The sequence below is a fragment of the Abramis brama genome, assembly GCF_963993115.1.
Source record: "Abramis brama genome assembly, chromosome: 13".
In the NCBI taxonomy this organism is placed as follows: domain Eukaryota; kingdom Metazoa; phylum Chordata; class Actinopteri; order Cypriniformes; family Leuciscidae; genus Abramis; species Abramis brama.
The window spans coordinates 18,570,898-18,598,589 of NC_139975.1; the positions used below are offsets into that span (position 1 = coordinate 18,570,898).

A 27,692-nucleotide genomic window follows, 5' to 3' on the forward strand; every position below is an offset into this window, starting at 1 on the left:
AGCTTTTAAGTATTACATCAGAGATGAGAGAATTCTGACATATTGATACAAGAAATTTAAAGATGTGATATATTACTATGTGTTCAAAGATAGAAATGACCCATTGGTTTACATACATCGGGGGTGTGAAGAGGTGAGTGTGAAGAACAAACTTAACTCAGCATGAATGATTCAGATACAAACAGCTGCATTTCAGTGAGTCTGTCCACTGTCACTGGTGTTTTATGTATTTTAAGGTTCTATGGTATTATTTAACAACAGTTTTGCAAGAATATAAAAAGCTAGAGCTTTATATGGCCTCTAGGGGGCAGGCTAAGACACAAAGAAGAATGTGGACCAGTCTAAATGTAAGAAATTTTCACATTTGGCCTAAAATAATCTCTGGGAATATCGTCTACTTTTAGAAAATGTACATTTTTAACCATTAATATTATTATTTGGTTATTATCTGCTCTGAAAAATTGAATCTTAAATGCAGTCAAAGTTAAACCAACATATTCTTTTGCGTCACAGATGGAGTTCACATTCTCAGCAGGTGCTTGGTGACTTTTGCACATCTTCAAACAGACCATCAGTTTATCATCATGATGACAATATAATATCATCTCACATCAAATTCAACAATGAACACCTCACACACGTCATTCATGTTATTCTTTCACAGTTGGCAACCTATTGCATTAATTTAGCCTGTCAGCAGGATTTAAAACTATTTAATCCTTGGTCCATAGTTCAAGGCTTAAATTCAAACTGTGCATGGCTGATTTATATCCTCCACAGGTCCCTGGTGTGACAGCATGTCGTTCGCTCGCCCTTCAAACTGCTAAAATCTGTGATCCTCAACAGCGCAAAGCCACTGTTCTTGCCTGAGAATCCCAGAGGAACTATAATAAATGATTTAGAAGAAGAGTGAAATATGGGTGTTTAGCATTAACTCTTGAATGACAGAATAAAATCTACACAGTATAAAGCCAAACAAGGTTAAAATGCACTGTAGAATAAGCCTCAGCAGATGGTACGCACATTTATATGAAATATTTGGAGATCTAAAAGTGCTAATAAAAATAACAGAATACAGTTGGAATCTATTAGGTCTATTGTGGATCAGTAAGAAGATTGAAAACAGCCACCGCCTAGAACAATGACGTAATAAAATAAAACAAAATATTTTATTCTGTCATCTTAATAACCCTTTCACATTGCTTTGCTAGTCCAAAGAACATACTTGAAATTCACTAAAATGCATTAAAAAGTAAAAGGGTTAAATGTACAGATATGAGATAAAAAAAAGAGAAAAAAAAGCATTCAAACAAACATTCTTCAGATGATGAAAGGCCAAAGATAACGAATGGCATTTTTGGTATACAGGCAATTAAGGCAGGTGTAGATAAGTGTGTTTGTACACATTTATATCCAAGGCACCTAAGAGATACATTCTTTAAAAAAATGTCAAACAAGCCAAGCTGTGGTTTTAAAAAACAGTCCATACTATCACCCCAACAGCAACTATATAGTTTTACACTAGTGTAACTATTCTCACAACTTATAACACCACAGTAAAAAGTGCCGTTAGAGCGGCCATCAACATAAGAACGTGATATGGTCCAACTCCAGGTAGTCAAAATAATTACTCATTTATTACCTAACTACTGACCACTTGATGTCAATCATAAACCATCTTAAAGATTATTACTGGTTATATATGGAAACAAGAAGTCTTTAAGTTCCATACTAAAATATACCCAAGCAAAGGGCATGATAAATATCCCAGTTAAAACTTATTTTTAAACAAGAAGTCAAGCTTGTCCAGTATCCTTAAGTGCGGTTCACACTTCTTTCACTATCACAGCTCAACAGAAATCTTTGTGAAACACTAAATGCCTACAGTGGATTAAATATCAACCTTTCAGCTTGTTTTTAAATCTAGGTCAATGATTGTTCACACACTTCCCCAATATGCCACCCTGTTCTTAAGAGAGGAGTGAAAACATCCCTTCTCTAATATTAGACTTGTGCATGTATCTTGTGGTAGACCCAGTAACAGCAATAGAGTTCAGGCTAGTCTTTAAACCAGGCTGCCAGGCCAGGAGACCACGGTCAATGTGACTTTGTTCTTCTGCAGTTTCAGCATTGGGATCAATGAGGAGTTATTCATGCCAACTGTAGTGAGTCCATTCACAGCCACAATCTCATCACCACACCTGAAGGAGAGCATGAAAGAGTCTCAGTAAACAAAGCATTTTATTTTATAGACTTTTTGCACACAAGAATGTCTTTCATAATAACTTGTCAATAACCAATTAAATTACTTTAAAAAAAAATCCAAAAAATGTAATGAATCTACACTACCTTTTAAAAGTTTGGGTCTGTAATTGGGTCTGTAAAAAGTCTCCTATGCTCACCCAGGATGCATTTATTTAATCAACAATACAGTAAAAACAGTAATATTGTCAAATATTATTACAATAAAAAATAACTTTTAATTTATTCCTGTGATGGCAAGGTCTAATTTTTCATTACTCCAGTCACATGATCCTTCAGAAATCATTCTAATATAGTGATTTGGTGCTCAAGTAACAATTTCATTATTATTAATGTTGAAATCAGTTGTGCTGCTTCATATTTTTTTTGTGAGAACCATTATACATTTATTTAGGATTGCTTGGTGAATAGAAAACAATAATACATCCTTGCTAAATATAGGTATTAATTTCTTTCAAAAACAAAAAAAATAAAACTGTACAAATGTTGTTAAAAGGAGGACGGGAGACTCACTTGAGCCGTCCATCAAAGTGAGCTGGAGTTCCAGGCACTATGGTCTTAATGAAGAAGGGCTGCTGCTGGCCATGGCTCTCCTCATATCCTCCCACGATACTGAAGCCCCAGCTCTCACTGTTGGTCTTCATTAGCATAATGTCACGACACCAGTGGATGTAGCTTGGATTAAAAGAAATGGTCAAATTATTAATTTTTCCCCATGTTTAAGCCCATACAGCCATTAACTAAGCTAAAAGTTACAAAAGAGGACATCAAATTGAATATTGCACTTAATCATCGACATCACAACATATGTAGTGAGCAAAAATAAATAAATTAAGGCCCACCCTAGGGATGCACCGATACCACTTTTTCCAGAATGAGTCCATATGAATCATACTAGTTGGCTTTATTATTATAGCAAATAGATGTTTCCTTCAGTTATTTTCATGACCAACACCTTTAAAGAGACAACACCAACTACTGCGAAGACTTCAGATGACGCAAACTCTGAATCAACATGCACCAATGCTACATTTTTCAAAATGTCAATCATTTGTTAACAAACAAGTATTCATTACTTTAATTAGCTCATTGTTTCTGTATTAAATTATTACATTGTTTAAATTAATAAATTTTTAGCTAACTGTGATTTCACTGAGTGTGCTTCACTTATCAGCTCGAGCACAGCAACTATACAGGCGTAAATATCGAATTTATGCTCAATATTCGATTAATTGCTTTGATAGATTTACTTCATAGACGTCTTTAATCTCCGTTATCTCCATATCTCTGTTTGTTCTGTCGCAAATCTGTACAGTTTTTGGTATCGGAGCCTTTTAATGATACCGACCCACATCCCTAGCCCACCCACCTGGGAAGACCTAGCCAGCGCGTCCAGAGAGGAACCCAGTTAATGTCGTCCTCTTTGTGTCTCTCCAGTGTTTCCATGTCTTCTCTAGAACTGGATTCTCCATCTTGCTCCTCCTCGTCAGTGAAGGTTTGGATGACTCGCAGTGTTACTGTGTTCTGAGCCGTCTGAGCTTTTAGGACGGTCACCGCCTCATTGTAGGTCAGTTGGGTCAGGTCAATGCCATTTATACTCAGCAGTACATCACCTGAGCACGAGTAGCCATGAAAACTCACAGTTAACACAAGCATTGTGCAAGACTCACAGAGAAATAAGCATTTATAAGGAGGCATGAGGAGAATGACCTGTTTTGACGGTGCCGTCTCTGTGCAGGCAGCCCACCGGCTGCACACTAGTGATGTAGACGGGCAAACGGCTGCGGCAGTCTCTGCCACCTGCGATGGTGATGCCTAGAGAGAGTCGAGGTTCCTTCTTTAGATTCACCGTCTTCTCTTGACTGGAGAAGCCACCTGGAGGCTCCTGAACCCACATAATGCACAATACAAAAATAGTAAAAACAAATGTGTTAGTGTGGCTTTGTACAATTTTTACCTGTAGTTGAAATAATTAATAAATAAATATAATGTACAGTACATTCAATTTAAAAGTTTATTCGGAAATACAGTAAAACTGTATTAATGTTGTCAAATATTATTACAATTTTAGAAATAACTTTTCCAGTCAAAATAACTATTTTAGTATATTTTAAAATGTAATTTACTCCTGTGATGCAAAGCTGAATTTTCAGCATCATTACTCCAGTCTTCAGTGTCACATGATCCTTCAGAAATCATTCAAATATGCTGATTTGCTTCACAAGAAACATTTCTTACATTATTATTATTAATGAAAACAGTTTAACAGTTTTGAGGAAACAAAATAATTGAACTCTAATTTTAAATATTTTTTGTTTTACAAAAACAAATGTTTTACTGTCACTTTATCAATTTAATGAGTTTTGTGGAATAAAAGTACTCATTTAAAAAAAAAAAAAAAAAAAATTTTTTTTATCTTACTGACCCCTAACTTTTGAACAGTAGTGAATATACAGTAATCAGACTATGATTGGCCTTGTATTGTGAGCATGCTCTAAAGGACAGAATGAATGTTTTAATCCTTCAAATATTTTAGTAAGTATTGTGTTGTGTATACTTTTGACAAGCAGATGAAGTTCGCAGTAGCTTGATTATAACTGTGTATAATAGCAACCGAGTATGCCATAAATTTCTGTACTTGGGGGTCGGGTGAAAAGTGAAAGTTTAAGACATGTGACTGACTCCTGTGGTGAAAACATTTGTAAAAACAAACATCCAAGATCCTGCTGCGAAGCAGAGATGTGTTAATGTGACGCGTTGCCATCGTAACTCATAGATTGTGGCAAAACGCTCTCCTTCAGCCATCTTCTCCCAGTCTCACTGGAGTCCCCAGACCTCCATATTGGGGGAAGGGTAGCCTCTTCCTACCCAGCAGGGAGGCTCTTCCTCCCAGCATGAGCTCAAGCTTCAACTCCACAGGTGAAAGCTAACTGTCACCAGCTTTGATCCCCAGATACAAACAAACACAGTGGCTGCAGCAGTTTAGAGAGCAGCACCCTGGGCCTTTTGATCAGGGACGAGTCCTAGAGAGAGAGAGAGAGAGGGGGCATCTGCTTTCATCTCCCACTACCCAGCCTGTGTTTGCTGCCTCTGCCTTCAGCTGGTGAGGAAGTGTCACAAAAGCAGGGTGTGACTAGTCTCTGGGCGAAAAGTCACCTCGCACACACACATACGCAGACTTTGACTACAGTAGCACAAACATTCAACCCATTCTGCATGTAACCATTTTGAAAACAAGTACGTAAAACTAGATCTACCATACAATTATTTTTTAATGCTCTTTATAATTCTGGGTATTGTATAATAACATCAAAGTATAATAAACTACCCCATAATATGTGAAACATTGCAATACATAACATGAATTATGATATCTCCATGCATTGCATTGTATTAAATTGTGACTTTCACTGTGAAATGTATGAGACAGATTCAGCAAGTCAGAGAGACAGAACGAACCTATGTCATATTTCAATCTCTCTTGTATGGTTCGCTTTCATTTTGTACAGTGTTGCATCTAAAAAAAAATGTAAGTGTAGAATTGAATTATATTTATTAAATATAAAATTATTTTATTATGTATAAATCATTTTTTATTATATATATATATATATATATAATTTTTTTTTTTTTTTTAAAGATTCAAAAAAACTATATTCAAAAGTATTCATTAAACAAAATAGACAGTAAAGTCTAGTAAAGTTAAATTATATTTCAAATAAATTAAAATTATTTCTATTCAAAGAATCCTGAAAAAGAAATGTAGTACGGTTTCCACAAAATATGAAGCAGCACAACTGTTTTCAACATCGATAATAATAAGAAATGTTTCCTGAGCACAAAATCAGCATATTAGGAATGATTTCTGAAGGATCATGTGACACTGAAGACTGGAGTAATGATGCTGAAAAATCAGCTTTGTCTTCACAGGAATAAATCACATTTGAAAATATATCCAAAAAGAAAAGTTATTTGGAATTGTAATAATATTTCACAATAGTATTGTTCTTATTTACTGTATTTCTGATCAAATAAAATGTAGTCAGTGAGCATGAGAGACTTTTCAAAAACGTTTAAAAAATCTTACTTACAAATCTAATAAACATATAATATAATAAAATACAGTGGAGGCAGGACAGAAAATAATAGGAAGTGAAAAGGTGAATGGGATTGGGAGCGAGTAAAACTCAAACTTGCATCACCCAAATAAGCTTAATGCTAGGCCACAGCTTAGACTAGTTGTGCCTTTTAACTTGTGATCATTTGCACTTTTTACCTTCATGTATTCGGAGCGTCGTTTGAAATACTGCGGTTCGGGGACTCTCCTGGCCCCTCGGCTCTGTCCCTCACCACCCTCCTCGGAGAGATCAGGAAGTCTCATTACTACGAAGTTCACGCGCATTTCACTTGCCTGCCACATACAGAGAGCACAACAATCCATTACATTTACTATAAAACCTGAAATCCTATATATATAAACCTATTGTTTAAAAGTAACCTCATTATTAGTAGCATTAGATTGAGAAATCCACTTTTTCCTCACTAAAGTGATTCTGTCACTCTGTACCTGTATGATCTGAGCTGCACTCTCCGGGGTGCCATGTCTCAGGTCCTGTCCGTTGATGCCTAGCACTTTGTCATTGTTCCTCAGTTTGCCATCTTTGGCAGCCAGTCCTCCAGGCAGCAGGTCCAGGATGAAGACTCCTGGCTCCTCAGACTTACGGATGAGTTTGATTCCTAACGGCTCAGAGCGCTCGCGCTTTACCAGGGTGACCTGGATGACGGTGCCGTGGTTCTGGTTGGGACTGGGAGACTGCGATGGGGGAGATACTGAGGGCTGAGCGAGATGATCGGGCCGGGGCTTGAACCCCTTCTCCTGCATGACAGTTAGCCTGAGGCGGGAACATGACTGCCGAAGCACAGCAATGGCACGACTGTGGGGAATGGATGCCAAACTAACATCATTTGCCTGCAAAGATCACACTGTTAGTTAGTTTACAACAACATTAATTACATACATTTAGAAAATTGATGATTTCCCATTTCCTGCCGACTCTAAATACACTTTATTTTAAGTCCACTAAAAAAAATGATTTAGAAGTAATAAGCTATTTTCTCTCCCGTGTTTGACCCTCACTTTTAAACACTCCGTTTTGATGGGTGTTCCGCATTTAAGACTTGGAACATCCTCTGCTATGATTGGGTAATTGTTTTGAATATTAAAATATTTTTCAACGTCCCCACCATTGCATGTGTGGAATTATTTTGAAAACTTCCGATGTTCAAAAATATCTTGTTATATAGTTGAAACATTTTTCAACAATGTGAAACATTATGCATATTACATAAACTTTATTTGACACATCCAAAGTTCATAAATACTTTTATTGTATTACTTATTGGAGTTACCACAGTTATAGTTGACAGGATAACTTACGGCGTTTTGTGTAAACAGAACTATGATTGACTGTACCTGTGATTGTACCATCTTCTGACGCACCGTCATTAAATAAAATTAACACGTGTTGTACTGTTTTACTGATGACAAAACAAGATGTCGCTCACTGAAGATTTTATTCAGGATTACAGCGAATGGCTTTGATCAAAACAATAACAAAAGTGTTCGCTACGTGTTTTCTTCCATATCCAGTGTTATACCGAATTATGTGACCGTACACAATAGTAGTAATGGTAGGGTTAGGATTGGGATTAGGATTATCTTAATGCAGCACCTACTAGGGTCACATAATTTGGCACAACACCGGGACCCCCAGCATTAAATGCAGAAGCAAAGGAAAGAACATCAAATCACAACTATTCACAGTTTGACTGCCGCTACAGATCTTTGTCCGTTACAGATCGTTTTTGATATGTATTGAGTATTTATAAAAATACTCAATACATATCAAACAATCTGTAACAGACAAAGCAATAAACATTGTTACTCACACTTGTGTGTTGTGACATTGCTGTCGAATCCAATACAGTAGTCAATGCATAATCTTTTATTTTCAAGTTCTCTAAAAAGCCTGCGCTAAACGAATCCGCAGTAAAAACAACCAAACAAACCTAAGTTTCTTAATGACGCGATCTGGAGTTCAGTCTGTCGTCGTACTATTCTGTCATAATGTGACAAAATCTAAAACGAGTTGTTTTGGCAGCTTAGTTTCAATAGTTTTTGGACTAACAAGGAAGTTGAGTTTTGAAACTTCCAGGATATTTTTATAGTACAATGACCTCTTAAATGTCAAAAGATGAATGAAAATGATTTCTCAATTAATGACCCCTTTAAGATCCAACAAGTACGTTTTATTCTCTTTAAAGAACACCATATTAATAGATGCTAAAATAATGCTGTTTTTTATGCTTCTGCTTGACAAAAAAAGCCTTCCTGCCTAAGGCTTGGAACAGCCCTTTGTGATAATCAATGCCGTGTTGAACCAGAAGGGGAAAAGAGAGATTCCATTTCAAGAAATAAGATATGCAAGTCATCCACAGATCTCTTTCCAAGCCATAGCTCCCTAAAAACAGTCAAAGGAGCTCCGCTTGGGATACAGATCATCCTAGGGCTGTCAGTGGGCCTAATTTTAAATTTCCATATATATGATCTCAGAGAAGACAAGATGAGCTGGAGGCATTCATTCAAACTCAAGGTTGAATATGAATGCGCCATGCTGGTTTCCTTCACTAAGGCATTGCATTCCCGGACTACCAGGAGAAGAAATCCTAGGAGAGCGTAGGATTGTGGGAACAAGAATGTAAATGCTGAACTGAACTGACTTGTAATTGAGAAACAATACTGTGTAACTTAGCTTTTTAAAGGTGCCTTCAGTAGTTTGGTTTTAAATTAAAAAGTCTTACAAAAACAAATGCATTTGTGAAGTCATCTGAATGGTGTACAATTACATGAGATGAAGACTGCATTCAATAGTTTTCTATAAAAAAATGTCACGTCCCTCAATGTATTTCGCTATGTCAAAATTACATGAAATGGTGTTTCACTAAATATCGGAGAGAATCCGTGTGCTCATACTAATTATACATATTTTGATACACTTCCTATGACAGAATTTATGAATTGTTACATTTTAACAGCCAGTGAAAAAAAAAAAAAGATCCCGCTTTCCGGACATTTGGGAAAGCAGGGTCTTATGACCTTTATCCAGGGATGTGACTGCAATGTAAACACAATGACGCTGGGGTACTGACAACATGAGAACTGGATGGAATGACAAATTCTGAGAGATAGAACCTGAGGACAACATCTAATGGGTTTAATCCCATAGATATTGATAACCTAAATGGTGTGGCAAGCTGAGATATGCCTCACCTCTAGAATATGATCTCCAGGAGCCAGCTTGCCATCTCGTGCAGCCAGTGAATCACGCACAATCTCCTGAATGACGATGTTGCCCAAGGGTGTGTCCTTCCCTCCCACTATACGCAATCCCAAATCCTCTTCTGTATCCTCTCGTAACAGCTCCACCACAGTCGCCTCTGCCACAAGACTGGACCTCAAGGGGGTGTCTGGGAAACCAACAGACCATCAAGAACACGATTTAGTGAACAAATGCTTACAACTACTAAGTATTGCAACATATAGCAGTCACTCATGCAGTTTGTATATGACTGCTTTGGAATGAGTCATTTATCTAAGGAAGCACACAAATGTATGATGTCATATTCCCAAGAGATAATGATAATGTTGCTAGGTAACTTTATGACTAACAGAATTTCCATTAATTCAGAAGACAGGTCCAGATTCCCTCCAGGTGTTTTAGAGCTTTAAGCAGACAAAAGTTGGAGTGAATCTCCATGAGTATACATGTTCTCAGACAGTGACAATTGTTGGTTAATGACATAATGTATTTCACTGGAACATTAATAACATCCTGACACTCCTCAGCCATCTACTCAAGAGAAAGGGCCACATGAAAGATACCCTCTGTTTTGGTTTACCCAAAAGTAAACACAGCTGCAAATCAATTTCCTCTGCTTTTCACCATCAGTGCTACACTCTTCTCACCTTTCCTCCTGAGCTACCACAAATCAAAAACGACCGTAAAAAAACAACAACAAAAAACACCAAGAATGAGCTTTATTCTTTTTTACATCTAATCCTTACCAGGTGGTGTCCCGAACAGAGAAAACAGAGATATTATACAAATATTATTTATGTAGAGATACAGCAATATTACATTTCTAGCCGTTGCCGATTGCAATTGCAGGCCAATATTTATTTCCATGTGATAACGGATAAATGGATAGCTGACATAAAATTTCTATCAAATGCTTTAAAATGCTATATAAAATTAAAAGTGGATATTTATTGTGAGGTTTCCTAAAGATTACATTTAACAGTGTTAATAAATAAGTGTCAATAAAGATTAACTTTAAGTGAGCATTAGAAGACAGCTAATCTAGGTGAAGGGAAATAATTAAATATCCAATATTGACAAACACAAATTAATAATAAATAAAAACAAATCTGTAATTTTGTTTGATAACTGTTTTGGTGCCAATATTCCTAAAAAAATTATGTAAATACTCCTCATTTTAATTACACTTGGATTTACACATGGATCATTTAACGCTATTTACAGGGTTTTGTAATAATACTTGATGGCCAGGGTACAAGAAAAACAGAAAGTGATGCTATACCTTCTTCACTCTCCTCAAACGCTGGGTTGACCAGTCCAGGTTCTGAGGGTCCACTGAGTTGAGCTGTGCGTGCAATTGTTGGGGTAGATTTGGCGTCAGCTAAATCTCCATCTGATTTGCTTCCTTTAAACTCATTCCAGGAAGGTCTCTTTTTTCTCTCCGCCTCCTCCCTGAGTCGTTTGAAGGCAGGACATCTGAAAAAGAGGGAAGTGGAGCACAGTGAAAGAGAGAGAACTTCAGCATCATTACTCAGTGGCCTGCCGTTAATTAACCTACAAGACATTCCTTACCAGATGGCAGCCACAGTAACTAAAAATATCCTAAACATGCACCAATGCTGACTACTGATGTGGATCTGCCATATTCAGGAGTCAGCAGAAAACAGCAGCGAAAAAAAACAAATCAATGCTTAATTGTTTCAGTGCAAAGCTACATAGCGTTTATCTATTAGTTTAGATGAACATGCTTAGGGAGTGGGAATTCTCAGTACAGAAACAACAGGAGCTATACAGATGAAGAGATGAACAGGCTTTTCTGCTGCATTGCAGGGATGGTATTGGTCAAAAAATGAGCAGAATCAGGTCTAGCCTGGGTTTCACCATGTCAACACCTCCCTTCCCATCCAAACAGCTGCTCTCTCTCTGTTTACATTGGGCCGTTCCTACCCACGTGAATTATCAGCCAAACAACCTTTAGTCCATGCTATTACATCACAGAAGACAAGTATGATACAATGGCAAAAGAAAACCCATGTAAGGGAGATGAACGCTGAGGCACAGGGTCATACTAGTGTTCCATTAATGCCAAAGTCAAGGATTTTATTCTCAGGGAGCTTTTTTTCTTGTTTGCATACCATATCATAAACTACAGCTTTGCATTAGGTGGAACAACCTTTAAATAAATTATATCTATCTATCTATCTATCTATCTATCTATCTATCTATCTATCTATCTATCTATCTATATTACATTCAGTCTTATAGGACTGTGGAAAGGAACTATAAGTTAGTACAAGGGAAAGTTGTGAGAGGGGATGAACTCTTAACACTACTTAATTCCCATAACTAAACAGGCACAAATTAAATATGTCAACTCCCATGTGTTCCTGGCAGATGGTGAACATGAGCTATCTGCAGACATTCTATAGTAATCACTCATGTGATTCCTAATTAACTCCATTATGTAAAAGAGTCACCCAGTTCTTTCGGGAGTTCAGCCTTCTAGTCAGTCATACGGTCCACTTGCATCTATTCTTTAATCCTGTTCAGCTCTCTTAAATCTCTCTGTTCACATGAAACCTGGATAAGTGGAATTCCACAAATTTTTGAGCAGCTCCCTTAATCGCTACAGAAATAACATGTGCATATCCACAGACTCTTCATAACTGATTTAATTTCATTTCTACAGAATGATATCCGCATTATCTCTGTCTTCATCTCTTCGAGTATGCCTTGGTGATATGTAAACATTTCATTCCATTTCAAAAAGTCGTGGCACGCACTAACCTGTTGTGCAGATGGGGCTGCAGCTCACAGCGTTGCATGCTCAGCTGGCACTCGCTGCGGAACGGGCACAGCACAGCCAGTTTGTCCAGCAGGTTACGCACCAGCAGGCTGGAGGCTCGGCACTGTTGTAGCTGAAGCCTCTGGCGGTCGACTGGACAGAAGTCTTGGTCATGCAGGAAGTTGCTGAGGCACTGGAAGCAGTATGTGTGTCCGCATGGCGTGTCCATGGGCTGCAACAGAGGCTGCAGGCAGATGTGGCACACCAGCTCGTCATCCACTTCATCCTGATATTCAAACAGGTGACTGTCATGACCTTCATGACACTGTCCACATTCCTTACACACCCGCGCCCACGTTATGCCACCCGCCAGTGGAGCCGCCTTGGGCTCCATCATGGCCTGAAGAAGTTAATCTGGACGTCCACAGGGCTGGAGAGCTTCTGCCTCTTTTTTTTCAGCTTGCAAACTCTACATCAGATTCATCAGATGAGAAGCAATCAAATATTTCCAATCCAGTAAGAGTACAAACTGCTAGCTGCTTCATCTACACCCAAGTTTCTGTTGGAAAAGAGAACAAAGAAAAACTGAAGCTCACGTCTGGCATTCTTTTTTTGGCTCATGCCGGCTGGACAGGAAATGACATGAATCCACTTAACAGCAACAATATGGGGAGAGGGCTGCAGCTGTATCCTTTCCACGAGTTTCCTCCTCAATAGCAATCTGAGTTTGGCTAACTAACACTATTTAAGTCATTAAACCGGGTAAGCACTGTGAAATGACAGGAGGGCAACAGTCAAAACTCACCTACTAGGTCGAACAAAGAAGCTGCTCTAAAAAGGAGTAAGAACTGAAAATTAATAGTGTAAAAATGACAAGCTTTTCGGTAATGACTTCTGCATGCCCGAACTGCAGTGGACAACTTCCCTCTGTGAGCCACATAATCTCGGCTAAATCCATCTACAATGAATGTTTGTTTTATAACCTTAAATACAACACACATTTATGTGGTGTGACTCCCTGAATCCTTAAAGATATTTATGAATGAATATGAATATTCGCTTAAAAAAAAACTTTTTACTTGTTTACACCACATGACATTTTTAAAGTAAAAATAAAAATAGAAATGGTAGGTTATTTAAGCTTTTCGAAACCAACATAAATACAAAGAAGTTGGTGCATGTGTTTTAAATGAAATCTTTTATCATGGACACTCTTATGTGTCAGTGTCAGACCGTTATAATAATACTATAAAAAACATGTCCTTTAGAATACCGTAGATACATGATAATTATACTACACCAAAAAGTCCTATTCTATAAAAACAATTAATAGCACAATGCAATGACACAATTAACAACCGCCACTTCAAAGGATGAGCAAAACAAACACACTGTCCGCCATTAATGTGAGGTAGTAAATCTCAATCATTATTCCAACCCACCTCAGATGGCAGCGCAGTTACACTCCCCAGAGCCACTGCATGAAAAAAAGAAACTCAAGCCCAACAGCTGCGCTGGCCGCCTGCACCGACTGAAACCAGAGCCCGTCATCTCAACTAGGGACAGAGTGCGTTTGTGCGTATGTGTATGCAAGGACATGCAGTTAAAGGGGAGCTCAACAGACTGGAGAGAAACGTTCAGAATGTGTCGACCCAGGAGGAGGGGTTGAGAGCGTGGATTTATGTGTGTGTGTGTGTGAGAGAGAGATGGAGGATGAGGGGGAGTGTAGAATGCTGATGTGGTACTCGTGCAGGCAGAGCATTCTAAGAACCAAGCTCAACCTCTGGCCAATTACACAGTGTGTTATGTGTGTTGTGTGTGTGTGTTGTCCGAGGTCAAGCAGGACATATTTCTCTCTCACTGCCCTTCTTCCTATTTTACTAATAACTGAATAGACATATCCCTGTGAGCATAATAATCCACACAAAATCAGTTATTCACAACCTAAAAATTATAATCCTTACCACTACATTTAAATACTAAGTGGCAATTCAAGTAAAATGTATGTATTACTTTAAAGCTAGATAAAATACTTAACAGATATTAGATGTATATCAGTCAGTATTGGATATTTAAAGGGATAGTTCACCCAAAAATGAAAATTTTGACATTAATCACCCTCATTGTTTCAAACCTGTGTGAGTTTCTTTCTTCTGTTCACAGAATTTATTTTAAAGAATGTTGGTAACCAAACATATGATGGCACCCATTGACTTCCATAGTAGGAAAAAAAGATACTATGAAAGTCAATGGGTGCTGTCAACTGTATGGTTACCAACATTCTTTAAAATAAAGATTTTCGTTCATTTAAACGATTAATCAACTACTCGCACGTGTATATTAAGCCATTTAAATCATAATAATGAGCCTTTAATTGCCTATATATATATATATACACATAATGCCACAGTGCACAGTCAAAAGTAATGATTATGAATGTGTTGTGAAAAAAAAAGCAAGGAGACTGTCTAAATTTCTTAAATTATTGATAATGTTTTCTGTCTTTTCGGCTGCAGAGATTAAGTCGCCGATTCTGACTCGTCATCTTCGCAGTGGTGGACATGCCTATATGCACGTTTCATACGGATTACATAATCCACTTGTTTTCCACTTGAATCGGTTGACAAATCGCTTTACATTTCAAGCTTTCTATAGATATATTTCTCATGTCTGTGTGAGGCAAGTATACACTGAGTTTTGGTGGGGGGGGGGTTACACGCTCAAATGTACAGAGACCGAGACGACAGAAAGTGCCTCCTGTTTGTTTTCTTTATTTTACAAAAGCACAACGTTTTGTTGTTATTGTGAGTTCACACAAATAAAAGTAGACATTTTAGTTTCGAATCTATATGACCAAAAATGACAGAGTATTTTAAGTTGTTTCCTCTGTTATCAGGAAAAAATGCAAGTGATCACACCAGAACCTCCGAATCACAGAGATGCCGATTCGCATGGGACTAATATTATCACAGGACCTTGGTGTTCGGTGAAATATGGTAGGTCATTTGCGGGGGAATTTTTACTTTACAAATTACAGACATGGCTGATTCACACGGAATTAAGATCACAGATAACCTCCGCAATTATTACAAATGACTAGAGGTCACCAGGTAATAATCCAGTGCGAATAGGGCAGCCTCTTCTAGTCGACTAACAATTAGTCGAATATTAGGGGGCAGCCCTACTTTAAAATACCTTCTTTTGTGTCCAACAGAATAAAGAAACTCATACAAGTTTAGAATAACTTGAGGGTGAGTAAGTAATAACAAAATCTTAATTTTTGGGTGAACTATCCCTTTATGACCTTTCTCATCATCTAAAGCTTAATTTTTAAAAACACTTTATAATTTAAAGGTGCTCTAATTGATGTTGGGTGACATCACTTCTTGTTGACGTTAGAAGTATTGTCAAACAAAACGGAGGCTAGCTCGACCCTCCCTCTTCCTCATCCCGTCCCCTTCCCCTCCCTTCCGTGCGTTCCTTCACCTTTTACCCTCCTCTTTGCTATTTGTTCATCAGAATGTCTCTTTGGTCGTGTGTCAGCCATATAAAAATTCAAGAGAATATCATTCTAACGTTAGTCGTTGTCTAGGACATCTCTCCTCTAGCTAACTTCCCTCTTCATTCTTCTCTCTCCTCCACTCCCCACACCCCCCTTCATATGCACGCGCACTAACCCCCCAACCCCCACCGCCAAATCATTCTTGTTGGTTATTGGAACACAGTTTGTTATGTTTCGTGGTGCAGGTTGGCCCAGTTTGTTTTTGTTGCCGTTTGTGGAGCCTGGGCTGTCTACAGAGACTTCGTTTTTTTACAGTGTGTTCAGGGGACAGGCAGCTAGCGGATAGTGAGGAGATGTTTGCTGTATGTGACAGAAAAAGTTTCAGCCTAAAAAACACGTGACATCGCTTAGAGCACCTTTAATAAAATAACTTTAACACTATTAAATGTAATCTTTAGCAAATACCTAAATGAATAGCAATTTTAATACTGTATATTATTATTTTAATTTTTTTTACATTAAAAAAATGTAATGTTTGCACGACAACGATGTACTAAAAAACTGAAAAGGTTTTCCTTTGCGTTTTTCGCTTACAGACGACAACATTGTCAAAACGATCCCCATTCACATGGATCTGCGAAAACAATTAAAAACGCTGTAATATTCTGACAGGCCAGTAGTTGTTTTCCAGATTCGCATTTTTGTAGTTTACATGGAGACAATAAGGTCTCGGTTTCAAAAACATGCACTTTGAGACCCGTTTTCAAAAGTTTGCATTTTCAGGCTACCAAAACGCAGTTGTCGTGTAAATGAATGGCCAAATGCATAAAAAGTTTTCCCATTTTTCCCCCTCGTTTTATGAAAATTGTGTCGTGTAAAAACAGCCCCATAGAATAGGAGTGCACAGCTAAAACAGCGCTGTAAGATCACTCACCTAGGATCTTATTATTACTTGTTTATTCTATGTAGTACTTTTATTGTGGTGTTTTATTGTAGTAGTTCTTATGTTCAGTTAAATCACTTGTTTGGAGCGTTTTTTGGACCCTTGGTTAATTATGGCTTGAAGACATTAATACATTTAGAATAGGCTATGTAACGCTTCCTTTTTTCCTCATGTATCGGCTGCACATCTTGCACATGAGCCGCATGCAACAAAAAACAGAGCAAAACTATGAACTATGATAACCTTGCTTAATCGACCATCGCTAATAATTTAATTGATCAAACTAATTGACAATTAATCAACCGTCGATTAATCATTAGCATCCCTAATTGTTATGATTATCGGTTTGTCTGTATCTGCCATAATTTTAATATTGGTGCAGCCCTGCTGTTGCATGTTTAATAATACGATGCACCGTGGAAAAATACAGACTGATGCTTGCCAGTGTGAAATTAATCGCCACAATGCCAGGGGTGGGCTAGGCTGTTACTATGGTATTCTGAATGGTAGCAATTGAATATAACAAGGTTTGGTCCATATCAGTGCAAATCTATGATTTCGTTACCCATTTTTTAAATTCGCCCAGTAATTAACAGCAGCCTTGATAAACATTCTATATCATAAAACCCTGAACCTTGTGGCATAGTGATGTGTTTTGTTTAAATTGGTTCCACACTTGTCCGCTGAAGCTGTGACCCTGGTTAAGATAGATGGACTCACCCCAGCCTCATGGGAGTATCTTAGACACTGGAAACAAGCAGCTAGCCAATCTCTCCTGTCCTGTAATGATGTAGAGTTTGTGAACCTCTCAAGGCTGAACTCCACTACAAAACTCAAAACCTAAGTTCACATACCTCCCTGAGTACACAGTTTGTCACTTACCTGTTTGTCTACTGAACAGTCACGTGGACTGTTTCAAAGTCCATAGTGTTTCCAGATGTTAAGATTACCTTGGTGCTGATATCATAATAAATGGACTATTCCTGTCCACTGCCTACAGAACAAATGGTAAATCAAAGACAATGTGAACACCCAGTCTGAAAAGCTCTCACCTACCCAACTCAACCAGGGGCCATGAATCATTCCCTCAGACACACCCTCACAGAATGAATACAAGGGCAATGGCACAGCTCCGACAGAATGACTTAATTTGGAAAGTATGAAAATACACTGCTATATAGTCACCTGGAGTTTTTTTTATTGTCCTTCAAGCCAATAGGAACAAGTAAGAAGGGTGATTAAACATTGCCTACTCTAACCGTTAAAACGGATAGTTCACCCCAAAGTGAAAATTCTGTCATTAATTACCCACCTTCATGTCGTTCCAAACCGTAAGACTTTTTCAACTTTGGAACACAAATGAAGATCTTTGATGAAATCTGAGAGCTTTCTGTCCCTCCGTTGACAGCAACGCAACTACCACTTTGACACTTCAAAAAGTTTATAAAAAGATCATAAAACTAATCCATATGAATTGAATGGTTTAGTCCAAATTTTCTGAAGGGACACAATCACTTTTTATAATGAACTAGGCTTTTATTCACATATAAACATTCAACAACTCGCACATCAGTTGTGGTAAACAGAAGATAAAGCATGTTCGCTTGATGTGCGAGAACCAATGAGGTTCATTCTTGTTTGTTACGCAGAACGTTTGAGCTTCTGCGAGAAACAAAGAGGTTTGTTCTCGTGTGTCAAGCAGGTTCATTTAAAGGGGTCATATGGTGGTTCTAAAAAGAACATTATTTTGTGCATTTGGTTTCATGCAATGTGTTTGCGGTTTTAGGTTAAAAAAAAAAGTAATTATTTTACACATACCGTACATTATTGTACCCTCCTTTCTGGATCGCCTTTCTGAAACAGCGATCCAGTGCATTGTGATTAGCCCGAATACCTTAAGCGTGTGACGGAAATGTCACGTCCCTTACCATATTTGGAACATCAGCTCCCAAAGCAATAATGACAGGTGATAATGTTGGTATTACCGAATCTGATCCGGAAAATGCAGATGACTAAGCTGATCAATCAACTTTGCCAGCACGACTGGACTAGAACGTATCAAATTGGTTTTATTTCATTGGGAACACATAATGATTACAATGACTTATACAGTATTTTTACACGTCTCACAAAAATACAGTATAACACTCTACGGGTATTATAGAGTAAAATACTTTAAATTAATTAAATTATAAATACTCTTTGCGTTGGACACTTTGTAACTCTGCAGATCTTATACATGCACAAACAACTACATAACACTCTACAGAAAAAGGAAAACAAGAAATCGCATCATATGACCCCTTTAATGTTCGCTGATCAATGTTTAAATGGGAATAAAAGCGTAAATTAAATATGTTCATCATATGAAGCGATCGTGTCTCTTCAGAAAATTTGGACTTAACCGCTCAATTCATATGGATTCGATTTATGATCTTATCTTTATGAACTTTTTTGAATTGTCAAAGTGGTAGTTGCGTAGCTGTCAATGGAGGGACAGAAAGCTCTTAGATTTCATCAAAGATCTTAATAAGTGTTCCGAAGATGAATGAAAGTATTAGAGGGGAACGACATGAGGGTGAGTAATTAATGAAAGAATTTTCATTCATTTTTGGGTGAACTAAGCCTTTAATGCATGCACTAAATCATTTCAAGGCTTAAAGAGGCAGTTCATTCAAAATGAAAACTGTTTCCTCATTTACTCCCATCATGCCATAACAAAAATATATTTTTTTTCTGGGAAACACAAAGGAATAAGTTAAGAAGGCATAGGGGCTGACAGCTTCAGTCACCATTCACTTTCATTGCATCTGCATGCTGTCATCATCTTATTCTTTGCTCTATGTAAAAAGAAAGTTATACTGTACATGACTTAAGTAACACTAGGAAGAGTAAATGATGGCAGAATTTTGATTTCAGTACAAATGATCCATTAAATGTTGGACCAGATGTGTAGAACACAAGACATCAACCTTCTCTTCTTTAAAGGAACACTCCACCGTTTTTTCATATTCATATCTAATAAATAAGTACTAGTGTCTTTTTAATAGGTACTAGTATCTAATAAAAAGGAACTAGTATCTAATGAATAAGTACTAGTATCTTTAAAAAGGTACTAGTACCTAAAGAATAAGCACTAGTAGCCAATGAATAAGCACTAGTACTTAATGGAAAAGAAACTAGTATCTAAAAAATAAGTACTAGTAGGTTTTAAAGATTAAATGTTAAAACGGCTTGCCATAGACAGCACAACATGCATCATTTGTTTGCCTTTAAAAGTCTGTTTAAGTTATGAAAGGAGACTCCACCTTCTGGAGGGGGGTCACTTCCCCCGTTTTATAGAGTCAACTGATAGGCTATTGGTATTGGTATTGGTATTAGTAACAGCACGCTTTAAAGTACACATTTTGTTTTACTTTAATACCACATATAATCCTAAATAAAATAGTATCTGACTTTTCTAACCTTCTGAAATTGGCCCTCGTCGTCTGACCCACACGTTGCAGGTAGATGACACACGAGAAAGAAGCCATAAATCATTCATCAATCAGCTGACATGAGATTCTGATGGTAACCTGGACAACCGAGTGTCCTTGAATTAGCCTACGTGTTGGGTAAAGAAACAATTCAAATAAAACTGAACATATGTTTCTCTACGTAACTCAGCATAGTAACCTTTATCTTAACAACGTACCCAACCTCCTAAAAACATCTACAACAACGTGTCCGAGGTATGTCAGAAGCGGTGTAGTGATCGCTTTGCTATTCTTTAACCTTCAATGATTCACATTCAGTGGTAATAAATCAACAAAAGTACAGAAGTTAAACAAATATTGTGAGATTATGTAAGAAAAGAGACGCGTAGGATATTTCGCGCTCAAGACCGAAACTCGTCTTACCTGTGCGGATTTTCCGGAAGTAATAAAACAAAGACGCGGTCGAAATATTAAAACATAAACCGTCGTGACTTAGTCTAAAATCCAAAATATGAATATCTCATCATTTCCATTCCCATGTTCTGATAACTGGACACCACGCCAGGTATTATTAAACCGTAGGCGACGCAACCATCGTGAGTTTCAGTCAAACAAGTCGGATCTGACGCTTCTTTCACAGGAAGGGGATAAATTCACCTTTGGACTCAGCGCGAGCGCGTGGCGTGCAGGTGCAGAGGTGTGTGACGCTGGGAAATACTTAATCAGTCAAAAATGGGAAGTTAGGATAATTCTTCAATGTTGTTTATAATGTTTATATCCTACTGGACAGAAAGGCACATTTCAGTTTGCCTCAATGCAGGAAAATGTAACATTAAGAAAATAATCAAACCATTGTTTTGGCCAAAGATTTGTTTTAGTAGCCTAGGTGGGACAGTGTGTGCAAATCTACCAATGTACAATATTTAAATTTGTAAATTTGTAATATGTAAAAAAAAATTTACAATACATTTTATTAATGTACAAAGTCTAAAACGCATGACAACTTATAAACAGTCTCAATTAAAGCGTTATTTGACACTTATGACAAACACCAGCCCTGGGACCAGTTCAACATTTCAGTTAAAAACGTTTAATTATATAATTGATACTTATCTGAATGTTTTCCATCTAGTTGTATTGCACTCACTTGTTTACTAAACAACTATAGCAAAATATGACTTTAAATTTTATTTTAAATTTAATTTCCTAAAAGTATTCTAAATCAAAAGAGTCTCCCATGTACTCAAATTCTCAATGGATTAAGTTATGTGGCTTTCTCAGAGATTTGATTAATCTGCAGGACCATTTTATTTGTCTTCTGCATTACTGCAGTAATGATATTGTGCATTCTCAAAATGTTTTGACAATAGTGTTAATGTTTTGTGTCAGCAATTCATTAGCGGCTGTGAGAATAGCTGAAGCACCCAGAAAACATTTGTATGGGCATCATTAATTTTAGAATAATGCACTTTTTCAAATGTTAAGTGTCCTCATTCAAACAATTCATGTGTATAATTGTTTTATGGGTGCATAATTGACAAATTAATTGCAATGACCTTTGCTATATTCTCTGAGCGGTTTTCATCAACCATAACAACCCAGCAGGAGAATATCTCAAATGAAACCTTTCATAATAACTATAATTTTAAGTGAATAGCTTCTGCGTGTTAATTCTTCTCTCCTACTAGAAATCCGAGAGAGTGGAAAAAAAGTCTCCCTAAATGATGTCCAATAAAGTAATAATTCTTTGTTTGTGATCCTGCCAGTTAAAAGGTCTTTGACACTCAGACAGTGTCGGCCTCTACCCCCTGCAGGATGCAAGGGAAGTCTCCCCTCATAAAACCTCTCTGCTGAGGCTTGTTCCCTCTGTGATTTATACCCCTGTAAGTCCAGCACAGACAATGACTATTGCTGATCAAACCAATCAATGTTCAACTAGACGTTTCTTTGTTTCATCTATTCCTCAAAATACTGTACTAAGTAGCATATCCGTTATAAACGGAAAAGAATCAGGGTCACACCTACAGGTATATTATAGCATTATGACAAACAAAAGCTATTTTGCAGTTATTTATATATATGTATTTGTCATTATGACTAAATGTTGAATGAAACCCAACAATCCGCAATCCACATGCGCAAACATCACATAACCAAGTTGAATTGATTTATTATAAGCAAGCCAAATAAAATTGTTTTCCTGTGCCGTTGCAGAGATCAGCTGTGCCAGTGCCACATTTGTGCAGCTGTTCCCAGATGTTTACATTCACAATGGATAGGTGACTGCGAGTAAAAGCCGATCATCTGGGCTGGTAAGTGGTAATAAATCTTTATTTTATCTATAAACTGATTGGCATTTACAACCATAGTTGTATCTGATATTGGTACAATACATCAAATGTGAATTTAACAGAAATGCATTTTTCAGTATTAGTATAGCATCTGTATTATAAAAGGTCATGGAATCTAAAACATTCCAGTTGTGACCCTGGCAGTTGACGGGAAAGTCTGTGTGTATGAAGACACAGCTAACGTGAAAGGACACGAAAAACAACAATTGCAACAATGAGTAACAGACTGACCCTTTTGCTGAATCAGTCCTATTGGCTCCTCTGTTTGAGCACAACTCCCACAAATAAGAGTGAACCTGTTTGTCTTTCCTGGGATCAGTAAACATCCTCAACACAAACAGCAGTGTGAGAGAAGAAAGTCACACCACCAGGGCAGCTGCACTCTCACTGTATGTGTCTTTTGATGTCTGTAGGAGGGAACTGATAATGAAGGGTCTTACGTCTTAATTCTTTTAATTGTCTTTGTCGTTGGGTCATGAACAGAAATCAAACTTAATACATTTTAATATTATACTTCCATCCATTCATCCATTTTCCAAACTGTCCTAGAGGCCAGTCCAATAATAGATTTTATTTATTTATTTATTTATTTTTTGATAATACAGAGCATGTTTTACTTTGATTGCAAGAGTGCCTTGTCATCAAAGAGAAATGTCTTTGCTAGATTTTTTAATGACAGTGACAGTGATGACGTGAAGGCCAAGTATGGTAACCCATCCTGCATTTAACCAATCCAAGTTAGTGCACACACATCAGGAGCAGTGAGTAGTAAACACGCACACACACACACACACACACACACACACACACACACACACACACACACACACACACACACACACACACACTGCATTATCACTGATGTCATTTTTGTGTATGAACTCTCTTTCCTGTCACTGTAAAATGTGTGCAAGTCAATATACATATTAATTACATGTACACATGTGCTCTCACGATTATCCACTTTAACATCCTCTCACTTACAGACCTGGTGCAGGTGCAGTGAATATTACAGCTCTGTTGCTAGGAGGACCAATGAAAGCACATTAACACCACAGGCAGTTCTCCCATTTTATTCAGCACAGACTCCCCTCCTCCCTCAGCCAGACAGCCAGGCATCTGTTTCAGGCTGTAGCTTGCACCCCCAGACTTCAGGCTCTGTCTGGCATCCACATGCAGGCCCTAAATCAGTGCCTAGGGAGCACGCAGACGTAGCCCACCCCCGTTATGCTTTAGTTTGACATTCGAGTGTCACTTTAACAATCTCCAGCCTTCAAATTGAGCAAATGTATTTAAAATGCATGGTGTCTTTGATTCAGTCTGCTGTGTTGGTGGAGCATGTTCTTTCATTGATTATTTTGCCCTGCAGTTCTGGCAAAGTTGATTTTACTAAAATGAAATTTAGATTAGTCGCATTAGGCAAATTGGAACATGATCTATGTTTTTAAGTCATAAATAATGTCCTCTACTCATGCATAACGTATCTAATTTGAGCCTAAAGTACTTTGCTCAGTGAGGCAAGTGTGCTGTGTTAACTTTTCACTCCACTTCACTCCAAAGTGAAATGGCTAATTGCCCATCTGCCATTCCTCCTGTAGCTATCTGGTTCTCCTTGAAGACATCACCTCCAGGGCTGTGTTTGCTTGTTTGTACCTGTCATGTGAGCCTGCTCATCCACCCAGCATGCCACTTGGTAACATCTTATCTGTTCCTTAAAGATCAAAGACCCATGGTGATCTTTATCAACCGATATACCTCCCCTCCTTGTTCACTCGGCCTCCATCAAAGTTCCAAAACTGTGTGTATACCATGCCTTTGAGCACTTTAGCCTTTCCTCTTCTTATCAACAGAGAAGGGGTTTCATTCTTCACAGTCCAGTAAGGCCTTGAAAGAAGAGAAAGAGACCAGACTGACCTGTGTCTTCACAGTACATAGAAGAGCCCATTAGGGTTAACAGGGGGGTTAATTCAACATTGTAAATCTGAGCATGTTATGTACACTCCTGGTCGCTCTGTGAAGTGATTCATGTAATTCGTTATTTACTATGCTATAAATTTGACTACGTCACTTGTGATGTAATTGTTTTCATTCAATCTGGTATAATTTTTCTACCATCAAAATGTGTTTCTACCATCTCAAATGGCTTAATAGAATTGTTCTTTTTGACTTTTTCCTTGCTTTTATTCCCCGGTAGGTCCTCAAGGTCCATTTATGCATTTATGGATGAGCAGACAGTGCAGACGGTCTAGGGGTAAGTTACCAAAGTCACGACCTTGCCCTGACCTGGGTTAAGGAAGTGGTCATGCAGCTTTGGATAAAGCTGTGGAGGAGAGAGACTGAGAGGCCAGGCGGTCGTGCCTGAACAATAGCCGCCGCACATTCAGCCTGGGAGTTACACAAAGGCCAGAGCTGCCCCCTTCACCCTAGTCACACCTCACCATATAGAGCTGGCATTTCACACTCCTCTGTGAACAGCCATTCAATCAAACTACTGTTTAACTTGTTTTTTTGGGCCTTGTTTTTTTAGAATTGCGACATCATCTGTGTTAGACCCTGGAGCATTACTGATCCGTGTTTTCTCAATTAGCTTGTAGGTTTTGAAAACCTTGAAAAACAAGGAGGCAGGGTAATTACATTTCCTTGATATTATACAACTGTAGAAATGTTTTTACAAGCCCATATTATGTGCTGTTGTTTTGATTACAATGAAAGTAGAATTTGATTTAAATCTAGGTATTCAAATGTAGTGAAGAAAAGCCAATAACCTAACAGTAACCATTTATTAAAGACATTTTAGATTAGGTTTAACGTGAAAGTGTTAGGTGTAGTTGATGGGTACAAATAGTACCGTTCAAAAGTTTGGGGTCAGTAAGACTTTTTTAATGTTTTTGAAAGAGGTCTCATATGCTCACCAAGGCTGCATTTAGTTGATGACAATACAGAAAAAATAGGAATATTGTGAAATATAATTACAATTTAAAAGAACTGTATTTAACTTCTATTTAAATATATTTGAAAATATATTGTATTACTGTAATGGGAAATTTGAATATTGAATATATTTGTCTTCAGTGTCACATGATCCTTTAGAAATCATTCTAATATGCTCAAAAAACATTTCTTAATACTATTAAATTTAAAAAAAAAAAGTTGTGCTGCTCCGTATCTTTTTTTGTGGAAACCGTGATATATATATTTTTAAGTTTAAAAGTACAGCATTTATTTAAATTAGATTTTTTTTTTTTTTGCAACATGTCTTTACTGTTTATCTTAACTGTCACTTTATTATCAATTTATTGCTGAATAAAAACTGACCCTAGATTTTGAATGGTAGTTTATGGTCAGAACTAGACACACAAAAAATACCAAAAAGGACTGTGACATGGTGGTCTTGGAAGTATTGTGTAGTACCATGTAAATGGTACAGAAATTGAGTATTACAAAGTACCATAGTATTACCATATGATACAAAAATGAAAATATGATTAAAAAAGTGGTTAATTTATGATTTATCTGTATCAGTACCAGGCACTGCACGCAAAAGTTCCTTCAGGACCACAGAAAGGCCCACATAACCAGGTACTGGCGCAGGCCATTGCCGTGAGCAGAAGATGCTCATAGTCTCATGGGGCCGACTGCTCCGTAGGGAGTCGGAGGCCCTAAAAGATTCTTTGTCTGAGTCGAGTGCCCTACAGCAAGACCTAAGAGGAGGACTCTACAAGCCCCCCCTCCTTGTTACTCAATGGACTACTCCACCCCATTACCTGTCCCGGCTCTGGATCAAGGTGTGGGGGCTGCATATCAAACAGTCTCTGACCTTTGATGTTCAGAGAAACACAAACACTGATCTGACCAGAGTCGTAACAGCTTATTTGTCCCCTTTAGTCATTCATAGCCTCCTTGTTGAATGTCTAAGCCTTCAAAGGCTCTTCTCTATTGGCCTGGCTTACAGTAGCCATGCTGACTTTAAGAGGTCTGTGACCCACTATGCCGAAGGTCTGGAGGGAGGCCATCTGGCTTCCTGCTAGATTTGATATTGATTTATTGGTTGTACATGTGAAGATAGGAGAACACCAGCTGCTAGGAGCCCAGGTCCATCTAGTACTTTGCAAGCCTGTATAACTAAATGGCTCTCCTGAAAGCTTCTCAGTGTGCATAATAATTATTCTTCATGACCTAAATAGCCTATATCAGGGATTCCCAAACTTTTTGTCAGCTAAACCCTTTTGACCTAAAATATTTACTTATGACTTTTAAAGACCCCTTGAGATTTCAATCATTTAACAAAAGTTTAGCCTGTTCTGGTTCTCTGATGTTGGTTAATGGTCTTGCAGGTAAACAAATATTAATATAATTGTTATGTCCCTAACATGGCTGAGGGTGTGAAAGAACATTTAACATAAAAATAGATAAATACATTTCTGGATTGTTTTAACCCTGGTAGACATTAATATTTATTTTATATTTTATTTAAAATATATGATCTTTTCTAGTAAGTGTTTCATTTTTATTTATTTATTATTTATTCATTTAAAACATTCATGATTTAATTAATTTTTATCAACCCCCAGTTTGGGAAACCCTGGCCTATATCAATCCAGTGCAATTAGACTGTATATTATACTGACATATGATTATTACATATGTACTATTAAATAGTGTTTATTATACTTAAACATTACAAAAAGTATGGCAAAATCCATACAGTCCATACATTAAAGAGTTTTTCTGTAAAGCATATTCCCTTTCTGTGGAGTTTGGGTTAGTCAAATATCTGTCTTCCCAGGTGAAGGTTGTCAGATCAGCCCTTTTCTTTTCCAGATTATCTCTACAACCCCTCTATCTTCCCCCCTCCTCCAGTCCCACCTGGCAGCAGGCTGTGGTGTGGCTGTGTTCTTGATAATGAGGTGAGAACTTTATTGCTCTTGTCTCTGGCCTGGCACCAGTTTGCTAGAGGAGGCCTGTTTCCATTACAGCACCGACTGACAAAGAGC

General features: G+C 37.7%; 1 protein-coding gene across 2 annotated transcripts; it reads right to left on the reverse strand.

The window, feature by feature from the left end:
* Positions 1-187: 187 nt before the first annotated feature.
* lnx2b (ligand of numb-protein X 2b) lies at positions 188-21,014 on the reverse strand. Of its 2 annotated transcripts, none has more exons than XM_084133814.1 (10): positions 20,771-21,014; positions 12,429-12,985; positions 10,924-11,117; positions 9,593-9,789; positions 6,830-7,231; positions 6,539-6,673; positions 3,973-4,147; positions 3,632-3,875; positions 2,776-2,937; positions 188-2,201 (listed from the first exon to the last, which is right to left on the reverse strand). In XM_084133814.1, the coding sequence occupies exons 2-10, from the start codon at positions 12,821-12,823 to the stop codon at positions 2,066-2,068; spliced, it is 2,040 nt and encodes a 679-aa protein (XP_083989940.1). In that variant the 5' UTR covers positions 12,824-12,985; positions 20,771-21,014; the 3' UTR covers positions 188-2,065. The 2 variants fall into 2 exon arrangements, with proteins under 2 accessions (XP_083989940.1, XP_083989941.1); XM_084133815.1 differs by lacking the exon at positions 20,771-21,014 and adding an exon at positions 13,869-14,005.
* Between the last annotated feature and the right edge of the window lie 6,678 nt (positions 21,015-27,692).